The sequence below is a fragment of the Lethenteron reissneri genome, chromosome 39, assembly GCF_015708825.2.
Source record: "Lethenteron reissneri isolate LAM-NWPU_2019-01 chromosome 39, ASM1570882v1, whole genome shotgun sequence".
Lineage (NCBI taxonomy): Eukaryota > Metazoa > Chordata > Hyperoartia > Petromyzontiformes > Petromyzontidae > Lethenteron > Lethenteron reissneri.
In genome coordinates this window covers 479,257-495,490 of record NC_083817.1, presented here as the reverse complement: position 1 = coordinate 495,490, position 16,234 = coordinate 479,257, and the positions used below count along the sequence as shown (strand labels likewise).

Here is a 16,234-nt window from a genome sequence, read left to right as displayed (position 1 = left end):
ATGTTTTGCCGGGCCAGTGCAATGTTTGATGTGAGCTCCCGTTATTGGAACAAGCACACGTGACTGTACAGTCCGTGGCGTCTATTTACCGCTGGGTTATTTGACCATACTTCACCTCACTGGTCAGTGCGGCTTGGTGACGGCGTGAACACGGAAGCTGGAGCGTAGCACACAACACAACTGTGGATTTTAATGCACTGACTTCTGCTGGCAACGTAAAAGTAAATAGATTTACACGTGAGAGCGAAGGTTAAACACCACCATCGTTCCCTGTTCCGTTCTGTCCAAGATGCCGTGCCACCACCGCGTTGAGAGCTGACGTCTCTGTTTGCACAAAGAGAGGTCTGCACTGAACTTGGTTGATGAGAGACGACGTACAGCTGTGTGGAGGCGAGGCAAGTGTCCCGGTCAAGCACCGCAAGCCAAACGATGGGTACTCTCCCACAGTGGAGGTGGAACGATTCACCCTCTACCCAGGGAATCAATTATCGTGATTCAGGGCCTCCATTTGACGTGGTACAGGAGGATGTGGGGCTGAGTGGACTTGCTGATGACCGGTACCTGCGGTGTTGAGGTCGACCTCTGTTGAGGAGGTTCGCGAAGGACGCGACTGGGCAGTCGCCCTCCAATAACAACGGGGGGCGAAGGAGCGACGCTCACAACGAGCAGAGCTGCAGGAGATTAAAATGCAGCGAGTCGCACAGTGTGGAACACAGGTGGTACCTATGCAAGTCATCTCAGTCGACCCGTGGCACCTGGGTCTGTCCCGTGACCCCCTGTCAGCGAGCCTTCGACACTTTACGTTGCCTCATGGTGCAACAACAGCAACCGCCATTCGCCACTACGTGGCGGGACGTCACCACGGCGCCTGTGCCAGGCTATGTGCACCTTGAGGCCACGTGAAGTGTCGAACGCCCGCTGGCAGGAGATCACGGGGCAGACCCAGCAGGTGCCACGGGTCGATTGGCTGAGATGACCGAGATGACTGGCTGATGCACCACCTGTGCCCCCTACTGTGCCAACTCGCTGTGATTTATCGGCCCGGCGCTCCGCTCGTTGTTATGCTCTTGCCCTCCGTTGTTGCTGGAGGGCGACTGCCTCCCAACTGCCCAGCAGCAGCGTCCTTCACGAGCCTCCTCCTCAAGCTGCACCCAGCCTGGCACAAGCACCGTGGTGACATCACCACCGCATCGTGGCCGGCGTCGTCGTGGGCAGGCGCGCGCGCTGCGGTGTCGGTGCGCGCGCCTGCCCCTCTGCTGAGTGGCGCTCTGCTCGCGCTGCCCCCGTGGGCACAGGTGACACGTGACACCTCGCGGGGCCCGTTCGGCCGCTGCCCACCCGTGGCGAGCACTCTGAGCTTCATCTCTGGAGCCGCGGTCACCGGCGCGGGTGTAACGCTGCACCACTCCCCCCCCACCTCCACCCACCACCTGCACCTTCCACCAGCTCCACACCCACCCACCACCACCTCCACACCACTCTCCGGGCGGTTCTGTCGATCGGTATGATTCAGAGATCACGATTACATTCTTTAGCATTACTGCTAAATATGACGGCCACTAGTGGTGGGATGAATCCATTATTTGCAATACACGAATCTAAAAACATTGATTCTTACACGCGATTTTAAGCACTAATCTTCGGCTTAAAATCTATATTTGACCAATAATCATTACACCCGAGTGACTGGCTTAATGGCCTTTAATACCCTGCAGTGTGTACTTAGACTGTGGCTGGACATGCCCCCAGCATCGGTGTCAACACATTCCTGTGCACTCGGGTGTGAATGTGTACCTGGTGACACAGCAACCCTGCTGTCCACGGGGACATCCAGGTGTGGATTACAGCGCCAGTGTCGTCTTTTGTGCCCTCCGTGTTAACAAACCGACCGCTGTCCCGCGCATTGTTCTCTTACAACGGAGAAACGTGGGATCTGAAACCCGACAACGATTGTTGCGCGTTGTCTAAAGCCGTTGGTTAAAACAAATTTTAATTTGTTGTTTAAGGATTTGTTTTAAAAAGGCAAGCTGGTGATTAAAGTATTAGAGTAGCCATTGTATCGTCTGCAGAGTAAACATCTTGTTCATGTTATTGTAGACATGCAGCAGTGGTAGATCCAAGGGGTGGCGAGGGGGTAAACCCCCTACCACCCGGCCTTGAATCCCGACAATTGCAATGTTGTTGATATTTCCATGCAGTGAGAGCAATTTGAATGTTATTTTTAGACTCACGTAGGGCCCTATTTACGAAGCTTCAGATTTCGGGACCGACCCCACCTCGTGAAGTTTCTAGATCTGACTCCTCTGATGTACAAGGCAGTAATGTTCACAATCACAATATTTACGTATTTATCCTGGAGGAATCCGAGTTAGTTATTTGGCTGTAACAGTCGGCGATTAACACAACTGGCCAGTCGCACACAACCACTCACGGTGGCTTTGACGGGGGCCAGCAACATGCCAAGTCCTGAGGTCACCTGACCTCCTCCAGGCTCTAATCAGCCAGAGGGAGATTAAAGCAATTGGTTTTTATATGTTTGGGATTAGCACTCTAATTTTGGTAAAAGACGAAGGGATTTGCCAGGTGATAATCTCATCTTGTTGTCTGGCCAGCTGTCGCAGGACACTGGGCGCTTTGCGAGGATGCCACGCCATTTGTGAGAGGAGCGGCGCTTTCCCCGCTCGTGTTGAGCTTTTCGCGGCACGGTCTCGCTTGGGCACGGTCTCCGGCATTCGGACATTTTCCACCCTTGATTGCGTTGAGTAAATAGACGTGAAGCCCGGCATGGACGGTGAGCATTTTGAGGTGAGTCCGTGTGGCCAGTGCGTGCACGAGTGCGTGTCCCGTGCTGAATTATTCATCCACGTGCCGTTAGTACAGGCAGTGGGACCTGTCGGCTGGCTCGCATTCATATTGAATTTCCAGCACACAGACCCTGCCACGGTTCTACCGGTAAACATCACGTGCCATGGTCATATTTGCGCGTGTACGGCCCTTGTGCCAAGCCACTGCTGAACGGGGGCCTCCCCACACCGTGCGGGTCGCGGGGAGTTGTTTAACTTTGCTTCATCATGCTGGTCAGTGCGCGTTAGTGATTGTTGTAGCATAGTACTGTTCAATGCAAGCATAAATGTTCGTGTTCTGCTTTCTGCTTCCCATGCAGTAGTGGCCCACAGCAAGAAAAGGACACCTGTTATGCATGGTAGCCACCCATCCTAGCACTATCCAGGCTCCAGCACCTGATGAGATCAGACAGATGTCTGAATGATCCCGGTGATTTGGTCATAGGCGAGTAATGTACTGTGTGTCGTGACATGGCGGCGCGTGTTGTGTGTGGTGTGTTGTAGTAATATGGATAGATGGAGCTACAGTGCTGTTGGCAGTATATGAGAATGTTTGTGAAAGACCTCAGTCTCAGCACGGTGCCTTTCCCAGGGCTTCGTCGTCATCTGTACAGGCTCACCTTGTGCACACCGCTGCCTTTATTCCGCCCATTTGTTGGTTTTCCTATTGTTTGTGTGAATGCACATTTAAAAGAGAATTGAATGGCCGCGCTCGAGTTGTGTTTGACTTGCTCGGCATGAGCCACAGCTGGGGCTTGTGAAAGCGCCCACGGTGGGTGTTTCTCAGAGTTTCTTACGGCACTGTGGTGTGGGAACGACAGGCGGAATTCTCCATCGGGCTTCTCAGGTTCGAGCAATAATTCCGATTTTTGTAGTGGTGGCAGTTAGTGATTTAAGCTTGACCAATTCAGAATCAGAATATTTATTTATACTGGAGGAATCCGATGAGTTATAAAGATATTTTTCACAGATGTACAGTTTACGTGGGGCAAAATATCTTCCAAGGAAGTCAATCAGTAATTGTTCCACGTATAGACACTGGAGTTGACCAAACATCTCAATATAGGATGGCAGAGCTTGGATAAGCATTGGCGCCAGGTCTGGCTGCCTTCCTGCTTGCCTGGAGTTTCCAGCGCCTCCGTGAGAATACTCTACGAGCTACACATGCTTGAGATAAATTTGCACGAAAGCGCCACATAAAATAAAAATAGTCATTATTGTCATAAAATACAGTAGAATCGTTGGATTATGTACTTTCCTTTAAGATGGCATTAAATTGTTTTATATGAATACCTCGTAAACCCCTTTAAATACATTATTAATGCTCTAATAATGCACAATAACACATGATTCTAATTTAAAGCTTTCGTGACTGCAGGGATTCATATTCTTGGTTCTTTCGGTAAAATCACGGAGAAGGGAAATAATAAAATAATAAAAATACAACTAAAAATTCTCACGACGTTTCGATTATTTTATTACTTCCCTTCTACGCGACTTTACCGAAAGAACCAAGAATATGAATGTGATTCTAATTTGTACAAGTGTCCATGAGCGGTAGAACGCACCATGCAGTGATGTAAGGAGCACATTGACTTTGGAAGTTTGAGAATGTGGTGTGAAATCTATAATAGTGTATACAAATCGTGGCAGTAATATAATCCTGCAATCTGTTATCACGTGTACTTGTGGTATTGCAGGTGGCAATGTAAAGTTGACGGGGAATATAAAAAGCCACAGTGAAGTGAGAGATTGGTGATGTTAAAGAAGAATTTGAATGGAGGAATTAAATAACATGTGGCTGTTGTGGGTGTTGGTCTCCCCAACGATGAGAGAGGGGAGCGGTGGTATTCGTTTTGATAGAGGAAGCTGAAAGAGGAGGGTTGGGTTTTACAATGAGTGGAGTGTTTGTTTTGTAAATGTTGGAAGATTGATAGACATGTTCTCAGAGGTGGTCAGTTGGCATTGAGGGTGGCGATGGCAGCGGGGATTAAGCAACGGCTACAATATTAGGCACCCGCCCTCTCCAGAGGTACGTGCAAGTACCTCGTGTCGAGCTCATTCATTTACCCAAACGTGGTGGTGATGCCCACGGAGGCCGATGTCCAGCGCAAAGACAAAGATCCCCCTTATTATAGCCTTAACAGACTGTTGGAGCAAGTGTTGTTAGCGAGCACCTATTAAGGCCAGAACGGCACCCCAGGTAACGAACTGTAAAATGACATCGCCCCTACCACGAAAACGTGGCAGGACCCTGCTGGCAAAACGAGTCTCGAGACGGAGGCTCTCCTGCGTAACAGGCGTCATCGTCATCTCGGCCCACATCAATTCCTGCCACCAGGACGCTGCTGCCAATTAACACCCGGACAGGTGGCAACTCTGGGCAGCATACAACCGCATCGAGCCCGTTGGCGTGGTGCGATAATGACGCACAGGAGTTCGTCAGCGGGAATGCAATCGATACCCCGCGGATCGCACCCCTGAATTCCATCCTGACAATCGCATTGAAATGTCACCAAGTGTCGAGAGGGCTGCACACTGCGGATACGTGCGGTGGTGGCGGTGGTGGCTGTCGTGCATGTACAGTTGTAACGCAGGATGGCTGGGAATGTTGGTGTCCATAGTAACGCCGCGGGGACCCACGTGGCCACGGCTGGAGCACGCGCGCGAGTCGTTTGCGGCGTTCCGTGTGACCGGGGTGGCGGTGGCGCACCCCAGCGGGAGCGCGTTCACCACTTCCTGTTGAGGCTGTAGTTCGAGTCCAGTAGGGCGCCCTGGTTAATACTGCCCAGCGGTATTCATCAATACATACTACCCGCCATCTGCTTCACATTTGCCGAGGCGTTTAATAAGCATCGTATAAATGCGAATATTGTTATTAATACATCAGAATGTATGCGAGGAGGGTTGCCAACCTGCACCCGAATCGGCAATTGTGTTCACTTGGCAGGGACTGGTTTATACCGAGAACGGGCGATGAACGTTCTCACAGCATACAGCACGGTGTCGGTAGACCTCGGCCTGCTTGAGACAAAATGACCGCGTTTGGTCTACAGTCGAAAATGTGGCAACCTTAGAAGGAGACAATGCGACAAATCCCCACGCACGCGTCTCAGATGTGCAGCTTTTCAAAGCGGCCAAGAGGGCACAGGCGTGCGGCGTGACGAAGCACGCGGTTACAGGGCGAGGGGCGTGTGTGCGAGACTTGAGAAGGGTCAGGGTGCTGTGGGAAATGTGTGCTCCCAGGCACGGCTAGCATCAGTGTTCAGCGATATCCTAACCAGTTTTGAATCCCTCCTAGGTCGATCCAGCCTTAAATGTGCACCTGGTGTCTGGTATGGGGTGTGAACATCAGCACTGGGGAGACAAATGCCACCACCAGGTGTGGTGCTGGCCATACCCACCCCGCCTGGTGCATCGCTCCTCTCTCAACAGCACTTGGCCACGCCGTCTGTCAATCGACCTAGAGGGGCGTGTGTGTGCGTGTGTGTGTGCGTGTGTGTGTGTGCGTATGTGTGTGTGCGTATGTGTGTGTGCGTATGTGTGTGTGCGTGTGTGTGTGTGCGTGTGTGTGTGTGCGTGTGTGTGTGTGCGTATGTGTGTGTGCGTGTGTGTGTGTGCGTATGTGTGTGTGCGTATGTGTGTGTGCGTATGTGTGTGAGCGCGTATGTGTCTGTGCGTATGTGTGTGCGCGTGTGTGTGCGTGTGTGTGCGCGCGTGTGTGTGTGCGCGTGTGTGTGCGCGTGTGTGTGTGTGCGCGTGTGTGTGCGCGTGTGTATGTGCGCGTGTGTGCGCGCGTGTGTGTGCGCGTGTGTGTGTGCGCGTGTGTGTGTGCGCGTGTGTGTGCGCGCGTGTGTGCGCGCGTGTGTGCGCGTATGTGTGTGCGCGTGTGTGTGCGCGTGTGTATGCGCGTATGTGTGTGCGCGTGTGTATGCGCGTGTGTGTGTGCGCGTGTGTGTGCGCGTGTGTATGCGCGTGTGTGTGTGCGCGTGTGTGTGTGCGCGTGTGTGCGCGCGTGTGTGTGTGCGCGTATGTGTGTGCGCGTGTGTGTGTGCGCGCGTGTGTGTGCGCGTATGTGTGTGCGCGTGTGTGCGCGTGTGTGCGCGCGTGTGTGCACGCGTGTGTGTGCGCGTGTGTGTGCGCGTGTGTATGCGCGTGTGTGTGTGCGCGTGTGTGTGCGTATGTGTCTGTGCGTATGTGCACAGACTGCCCTATATGACATCATAACAACAGTCTGGACCGCTGGACGGGTACCGCAGGATTGGAAGGATGCCCTGGTGGTCCCCCTCTTTAAGAAGGGGGACCGCACAGACTGTAACAACTACAGGGGCATCTCACTCCTCAGTGTGCCGGGAAAGGTCCTGGCAAGGATTATTCAACATCGCCTTGCTAGGCACGCTGAGAAGAGGCTTGCGGAGCCCCAATGCGGTTTCAGGAAAGGGCAGTCCTGCACAGATGCCATATTTTCTGTCCGTCTGCTACAGCAGAGGTGTAGGGAATTCCAAAAAGACCTACATCTCTGCTTTATTGACCTGGTCAAGGCCTATGATACCATCAGTAGGCCTGGGCTCTGGGTTGTTCTTCGTGCTTTCGGAGTCCCTGACCCTCTGCTCACGATCATTAAGGACCTTCATGATGGTGAGCGGGCCCGGGTAAAACTACGTGGCCGGGAGTCGGAGCCTTTCCCTGTACACCTTGGGGTGCGACAGGGATGTCCTCTGGCTCCCACATTATTTAACATCTATTTCGACTGCGTAGTTCGTGAAGCCTTCAATAGCTATACCGGGGGAATTTCCATTTGGTACAGATATAATGGGAGGCTGATCGACGCCCGGGTGCGATCAAGGGATGGCTCCCTATTGGTCAACCACGTTATGTATGCCGATGATTTGGTAATAGCTGCTCATTCAGAAGAGGAGTTGGAGACGCTGCTGCTGGGACTGGAGCGTGCCACTAAGAGGTGGGGCCTTACCATCAGCCCCACCAAAACTAAGCACCTGCCTGGGTATTTTGTACTATCGGACACTCCACCCCCACAACTCCCAATCGGTGATGGGGCAGTTGTGGAGAGAGTGGAGAGTTTCCCATACCTGGGCAGTGTGCTTATGACCGGCTCCAGTTTATCAGCAGAGGTCTCACTCCGAATCAGTCGAGCGGCAATATCTTTTCATCGGTTGCGTAATGCTGTGTGGAAGCTACCTGGTCTGTCGCTCCGCACGAAGCTTCAGGTCTTCTCGGCCACGGTCATTCCCTCCCTTCTCTACGCTTGCGAAACGTGGACCCCCCTAATGGAGCATCTTCGCCGGTTGGAAACATTTAGGCTGGCCTGCCTACGATTCATCCTGGGTTTAACCAGGCTGGATTTTGTGAGGAGCTCACACATCCTTGAAAGATCTGGGCAAAGTCCCATCGGTGAGCTCCTCCGGCAGACAAGGCTGCGTTGGCTGGGTCATGTAGCCCGCATGCCCAGCCACCGCATGCCTAAACAGCTTTTGTTCGGCCGGATCGAGGGGCTAAACGGGCGCGGCACGGGCTAGAGAAGAGATGGAGTGATGTGGTACAGGAGGACGTGGAGCTGAGTGGACTTGCCGATGACTGGTACCAGCGGTGTCAAGATCGGCCTCAGTGGAGGAGGCTCGTGAAGGACGCTACTGGGCAGTTGGAGGCAGTCGCCCTCCAACAACAACGGAGGGCGGAGGAGCGACGCTCACAACAACGAGCGGAGCGCCGGGGGGCTAAAGCACAGCAAGTTGGTACAGTAGAGGGCACAGGTGGTGAATCAGCCAGTCATCTCGGTCATCTCGGTCAGTCGACCCGTGGCACCTGGGTCTGCCCCGTGACCTCCTGTCAGCGGGCGTTCGACACTTCACGTAGCCTCAAGGTGCACATGGCCTGGCACAAGCGTCGTGGTGACGTCACCGCCACTTAGTGGCGAATGGCGGTTGTTGTTGTTGTGCGTATGTGTGTGTGCGCGTGTGTGTGAGCGCGTGTGTGCGTATGTGTCTGTGCGTATGTGTGTGTGCGTGTGTGTGTGTGCGTGTGTGTGTGTGCGCGTGTGTGTGTGCGTGTGTGTGCTTGTGTGTGAGCGGTAATGTAGAGGTTAGCGTGCTGCACTCTGAACCCAGCGACCCGAGTTCGATTCTCGCTCATGACCAATAACAGTCGCGAATGTTCGAACACGCCCTGGGCCTGCCCTAGGTCGACTCAGCCTCAAATGAGTATATGGTGCAGTGTGTAAACATCGCCAATAAGGAGACAAAGGCGGCCGGGCGTGGTGCTGGCCACCCACCCCCACGTGTGCCGTGCCGGCCTTCATAGGTGCTCGCTCACAGCACTTGTCCCAACAGTCTGTTATGCCTATACTGGGGATCTTTGTCTTTGTGTGTGTTCAAGAGCGGGTGAGTGCGTTTGTGGAAGTGGGACATTTCACGAGAGTTCGACATGCGCACACACTCGCGGCCCAATTTATTTCTCGTTTGTTTTCACACTTTTTGGCGTTAGTTATTGGGCAAAGCGATGATGATGATGATAACGATTATGTGGAAGATTCTAATCAACCAACAGCGTCCCTACATCCCCACGGATAAAATGAGTTTCACTGCAGCAGTCATTTGAGTGGCGATGCGCTCCAATACACGTAGGCCTGGGTTGTATTCACAACCTTACTCTGTGACATTTCTGGAGCCAATAGCAGTGGCCAAGTTTAGTAAATGCCCTGGCTGTGCCAACACCAGTGTTAGGGGAGCAGAAAGCGGTGGGCATGGCACTGCCCACAACTCCCGCAGATGCCGCGTTGTCCACGCGAAGCAAAGGAAGACGGTGCATCCCAAGTTCGGTGGATACAGCAACTCACACGCGGTTGTTTTGTAAATGTAAATATATTGTGTGACCGTTTTGTGACTGACACCGACTGCATTGATTCACGCATGGCCGTGGAGGAGTGTTGGGCTGTGTCTCTGCTAGGGTTGTCTGTGTTCGGGTGGCAGGAATGAATTTATGCTGAGATCTGGTGGTGTTGTGTTGAACTTTATCGCAGAGTACTGCGTAGTTTTGATAGACCCAGATCGACTCCAGTGCATGTGGATGTCGCGTGACTGACACTCGCTGTCACCAAGCCCAGAGGTCGATGAGCGGAGGACTGCGGGAGCCGCATTAGTGGATGTCAGCCTGGAGTCGCCCCGCCTCCACCACGGGGATTACCTGGCACTGCTGCTGCTGCTGTGGAGCCACACAGAGGCCCGAGCTCAGCCACAGGAGCCGCAATGCGTGCCGGGAAGCGTCGGGACCTGGGGCGACTTGATGTCTCTCCCACGTTTAGCGACGTTTGACCAGCTGGATAAATAATCACATTTTCAACCCTCCACATAAAACATATATACATACTCTTTGGTTCTGTCGGTAAAGTCACGTAGGTGCTTGCGTGCGGGGATGGAATTCCTTTTCAGCTCGGATCCCGCCTGCTTGCCCTTCGCCACATATATAACCTCTTGTTGTATCGGCTCTCTCGCTGTGTTCCTCCTGGTTCAGCAGCTCCACTGCTGGATTATTGTTTCCGCCTGAGGACGACCGCTTGTGTTGCGATCGAAACGTCGTCATATATTATTTTTTATTTTATTTTTCTACCTACGTAACTTTAGCGAAAGAACCAAGAGTTTGGATTCCTGCAGTCACGAAAGCTTCAAATCAAGAAAAAATAAACAAATACAGTATTTTTTACATATCCCATTAGCCACATCAACAGCATTGGTTCAAAACAAGAAAACTTTTGACCAGTTTTAACAACCAATGTTTCATCATCAGCAGAGTGATTTTCTTACATGGATTCACTGCTTGGACAATCTGAATCTCAATGCTGTTGAACATTTCATTCCAGCCTATATAGTCGATATTTTGTTTATATTTACCGACATGTGTTCATACTTTCTATTGGAAAACATTTTGACTGCTATTCCATCCATTGTAAGAGGCTATCTATGGTATTTGACATTTCGCTAGTGTTGTGTCACCTGCGCTAACATTTCCTTTTATATCTCAGGTTTCCCTTGACACAGAAGCACATGGCTTTATTGAGCTCTCAGCTGGGCACACACATGCATACACGCCCATCAATTTGCCCATTTTAAAATTTGTTTACAATTTTCTATGCGATTTCCAGTATTTACATCTGATAGTAAAACATCACATGAACTCCCTCTCATCTGAAGTTTAGTCTCAATTCCAATGAATGTTCTCTCGTAGGTGCGCCACGGGTCCTTTTCATTATAATTGTTGACATGTTATTCATCATCTCACGACTTTGGATACAAGTTTGGTGTGGTTCACAAACTCGACCTGTAAACCTGAGTTGGAGTCCCAGGGACAGCTAACATCAGTGGCGACTACAATCTGAACCTGCAGCGACTCGCACCGACCTTGACTGACCGGCGTGGGGAGGCCCTCATCCAGCAGTGGATTAGCACAGGGCTGTACATTACTATGTTTATTATGTTGTGTTAATACAGCGAGCGTTCGATCATACTCGGTGTTTTACATTGGGGACCCAAAGCGCAGGCCGCCACTCGGCCTGGCGTCAGTGGCGAGGGGCCGTCCACGCGAGCCGAGAGAAGCTCCGAGGTGGTCGGCCCGGCTGGCAGCTGCCTCGGCGGGACAGCGAGCGGCTCGCGAGTGGAAGGTTGTGAGTTTAACTCCTGGCCGAGGGTTAACGCTGCGCATGCACCTTCCAGGGTCGATAAAACTAGTACTGCTTTGCGGTGAAGCCAACGGCCAGTTGTCATCTGGATATACTCGTCCCCGCCACATGCATGTGGAATTTCCCATCACTGGCTCTGCAGGTGCAGTAAATGGGAGGTGAGCAGGAAATCGCTCCGAGTGTGGAATCGGAGTGGGCGGCGGCAGCGCCGGTCTCGCACGGGGAGTGGCGCTGCTGCCGCTGCCGCTCGCCACGCTCCATTGGCCGCCGCAGCGACGTGGAGGCAGCGGCAGCAGCAGCAGGAGGAGGAGGCGTGGCGACTCCGCACGCGCGGCGCGGCTGAGTCACAGAGCCAGAGCCACGCTGATGCTGAGAGGCACGGGGCCGGGCACTGCACCCGCCGCAGGCTTCACCCGAGGTACGGACGGACCCCGCCGTCCCAGCTGCGCGGGGCTTCTTCACCCGCCCGAGTTGCGAGGTGTCACAGCCGCCGCGCTTTGTGGGGAGTTGTTGTGGTGGCTCGTCAGGTGGCGTTGCTGCTGTTGGTTAATCTCTTCGTGTCGCCTTCAGCTGTGGTTTCCTGTGGCCAACAAGTGGAATTATTGCGAGCATTAAGTTTTAGTTTGAGTTAGTTAAGTTTTTAGTTTTAGTTTGAGTGTTTAACCAGATGAGAGATCATTCGGAGCTCACCTGGTTAAACAAAGTAGCTCACCTGCTTAATCGGAGTGCTGAGTTCTATTGATGAAAAGCGGTTGCTGTTTTAGAGTGTATATCCCAATACTGTACTGTAATACTTATTTATACTTCTATAATGACGATGCGGTGATGGTTGGCAAGAGATGTTGTAACAATCCGTACTCGCGCGGAGAACAATAGGCCCGCCCTGCGCGGTCGCGGGTACAGTCACGATCGAGCGGGTTCGCCATCGTGCCCTGATTCACGTGAAGGGGCGATGGCTGCGCGCGTGTGAGAGAGAGTTCTGCCTTCCCTGCGCCGCACGGGCTGGGGAAGCGGTGGTGGGCTCGCGTGCTACAGAAGGATGTGGAGCTCGGTGGACTTGCCCATGACCGGTACCAGCAGCGTTAACATCGGCCTGTGTGGAGGAGGTTCGTGAAGCACGCTGCTTGTGAGTTGAAGTCAGTCGCCCTCCGGCACGAGCGGAGGAGCGGCGCTCACCGCTAACTGGGGAGCGCATTTGGGGCGTCTGCCATTCATCTCGGTCAACCTGTGGCGCCTGGGTCTGTCCCCTGACCTGCCAGCGGGCATTCGACACGTAACGTGGCGTCAGTGCACCTGGCATGGACGAGCGGTTGTTGTTGTTGTTGTTATTCCCTATTCAATTTAACCGAATGTGGCATATTCATAGGTGTGGGGAGCGGTGGTGCTCTGGTTAGCGTGGTTTGAACTTCCGCTCACGATCAACATCATTGACCAATATCTGAACCGGTCCTGGGCCTCCCGTAGGTCGACTCAGCCTTAACTTAGTACCCGGTGCTGTGTGTAAACGTGGTGACTCGGGGACAAAGGCGGCCGGGCGCGATGCTGGCCACCAAACCCCTCGAGTGCTGTGGCGGCCTTCAATAGGTGCTCGCTAACAGCACTTGCCCCAAAAGTGTGTCAAGGCGTTTGTATGTTCTCCTCTGTTGTACAGAGTGAGCTTGTATGTTCTCCCTCTGTTCTGCATGGATTTTCTCCAGGTGCTATAGTTTATTCCGAGAGCTAAAAATAAAGGTAATTGGTTTTGGCCAAACATCCCAATGTAGCAGAACTGTAATGTATTCTTCTAAGATCGGACAGGGTGACAAGGTAGAGAACGGAAGAGTTAGGGGTGCTAAGCTGGCGAGATGTTAACTGCATCGCCTGGTGTACAGGAGACCACCGTGCGTTTGATCCCGACCCTGACGCCTGTATATTTGGAGTTTTCATATCTCTCCCCGTGGTCGCGTGGATTTTTATTTTGGCCTCAGGTTTTTCCATCACATTTGATTACAGTATTTGGCTGCTGTAAATGTACACATGATAAGCCACTTCGTTGAGCTATCATTTGAAAAAAATACCTAAATAGCTCGTGGTCCTTACCTGATCAAATTAAAAACATAGTTTAGTTTTTACCAGTTGGCAGTCGTCGCTGTAGCTACAGAATTCATGTTCGCTGTGATTCTGTTGTACTTCTGAGTAACTCCGCCGAGCTCACAACACTACAGCGGCAGAGTAAGTTGCCAACAAAGACGAAGCTCCCCCGAAAATCCGTTTACAGACTGTTGGGACAAGTGCTTTTTAGGAGCACTTTTGAAGGTCAGCCCTGCACACGAGGGGGTGGGGGGGAGCGCATGGCCACGCCGAGCCGCCTTTGTCTCTCCCCAGTGCTGATGATTACTCACCATATCAGCTGTTAATGTTTAAGGCTGAGTTGACTTTGGGGAGACCGAGGACAGGTTTCAATATTCTCCACTGTTTTTGGTCGTCGGTGGGTATTGAACCCGGGTTGGTAGCGCAGTGCGGTCACCACCGCTCTCAACTTGCCAACGCAGTTGCACGCACACTCTCGGCACGCACACACTCTCGGCACGCGCACACTCGGCACGCGCACACTCGGCGCGCACACTCGGCACGCGCACACTCGGCACGCGCACACTCGGCGCGCACACTCGGCACGCGCACACTCGGCACGCGCACACTCGGCACGCGCACACTCGGCACGCGCACACTCGGCACGCGCACACTCGGCACGCACACTCGGCACGCACACTCGGCACGCACACTCGGCACGCGCACACTCGGCACGCACACACTCGGCACGTTTCACAACCTGCGGGGCTGCGATCCGCATGCAGGGCCAGTGAGTGGGCGTGGAGTGGTGAGTGTGGCAACATGAGTGTGGCGTGAGTGAGTGGTGAGTATATGGAGTGAGTGCGTGGGGTGTGTGGAGTGAGTGGTGGGTGAGTGGTGAGTGAGTAAGTGGGGTGTGTGGAGTGAGTGAGTGGGCGTGGAGTGGTGAGTGTGGTAACATGAGTGTGGCGTGAGTGGTGAGTATATGGAGTGAGTGAGTGGGGTGTGTGGAGTGAGTGGTGAGTGAGTGGTGAGTGAGTGGTGAGTGAGTGGGGTGTGTGGAGTGAGTGAGTGAGTGGTGAGTGAGTGGGGTGTGTGGCTCATAACCGCTCTCGCTGTCGGGGGCAGCCCTGCACTTATTTGGTTTCGCCGCGGGCGATCAGGTGAGGAGGGGGGGGCATCGTGAGCCATGGGGACGCCGCTCGTGCGTGAAGCGCGTGGCCCAGGGACCCGCGGCCTCCCACGCTGCCTCCACGACGTCATCCATTTCACCACTCGCGGCAGCAGCAGCAGCCATGGTCGATCCACTGCTGGCGGATGAAGGCCACCGCCATCTCCCACGATGTTGCGATGCAGAAGTGTACCAGCCACCTGCACACGAGCTGATTTCATCGCTCCATCTCTTTGGGTGGACGTGCTCTTGGACACGTCCCATTCCTTGGCTGCCACTCGTGTTGTTATTTTTGACCTCCGGCCATCGTAGCCGTGATGTGTAGAAGCCGGTCTATCCAACCACTGTTGAATTACCACGAGCGTGGCCTCATTGTTCAATCCCGGACCAGTGATGTGCTGAGTTTGCACTCCACCCAATCTGAGCTCGCAACTCTGCTCGCTGCATTGCTGATCATCTGATAACGCTACACTTTGCAGTTTGCACAGCAGAGTGTAATGTTTTATCGTGTCGTGGTGGAAAAACAATAATGTTCCAAGAGATAGCTTCAGCATTGTAAACTACTGAGAACACGACACATTTTACGGCATCCCCGTGTGACGTAGGAGGTGATCTCCGTGTCTTCTCGCTGTTGTGATTTGAGTGGCATAAAGAATAATTGTGGCAATCGTTAACCCGGGAGAGCTCACGGAGTCAAAATGCTCTTTTCGGGAGGGTCCTGCATTTGGAAGTTTGGCCAATTCCTCTCACAAGAGTTTGGCGACCGTGTGGGAGGAGGAGGATACCGGAGAAAGCCCAGCGCGCGTGTCGCTCCACACGAGTGGGAGACACACGGCACCACCGCCGCCAACGCCTGGCGCTCACCCTGGCGCTCACCCTGGCGCTCACCCTGGCGCTCGCCCTGGCGCTCACCCATCCAAGTACGAACCAGGCGAGCCGAAAAGTCCAGGATCGTCCGCTCCAGGATGTCGTGTGTGCCCCATGCACTGTGCGCCTTGCGTCGTGAGCGGCGACCGGCGATGTAACTGGAGCGATGTAAAGTGATAATCTCCCTCCACCCGATGAACTGGTTTCTTCTGTAATCCTTCCCTGGTTCTCACTCCGGGAACCCCTGAGCCGTGGGCCGGTTGAGGTGTGAGTTACCTGCCCCGCACTCGCTTGCATGGCGGGGCTCGCCTCTCCCCGTGCGCTGCCGGTTTAAGTTTCGCGACTGGAAGCTACTCGCATTTACTTCTGCACATTTTCCGCATGCGGAGCAGCAGCAGCAGCAGCCGCCACTAGATTAGTTGGAGCTTTTCTCCATAAACACGCCCTGGCAACTGCAGGTGGCTGCGGCTCAAAGGCCAAAGCGGCGAGTTGCTGGGCTCAGCGCGGCCACACCAACATGAATAACGAGAAGATCGTTGATTTATTTTTGTTCACTTAGCTTGACTTATTCCAGAACCGGGAAATACAGTTGTTGTTTTAATCTACTTTCCGTGC

At 53.3% G+C, this 16,234-nt stretch overlaps 1 protein-coding gene across 3 annotated transcripts in view; it reads left to right on the top strand.

Annotated features, from left to right (window-relative positions):
* Positions 1–16,234, top strand: part of LOC133351919 (mitotic interactor and substrate of PLK1-like) — a 33,121-nt gene that overhangs the window by 4,180 nt on the left and 12,707 nt on the right. The window contains exon 1 of one of the 3 annotated variants that reach the window (XM_061567521.1): positions 2,689–2,805. The exons of 1 other annotated variant lie outside the window; for it this stretch is intronic. In XM_061567521.1, the coding sequence (XP_061423505.1) occupies positions 2,785–2,805 (21 nt within the window). In that variant the 5' untranslated portion in view covers positions 2,689–2,784. Of the gene's footprint in view, positions 1–2,688; positions 2,806–11,681; positions 11,951–16,234 lie in introns of those variants that run through there. One more of the 3 variants, XM_061567522.1, reaches the window with a different exon arrangement.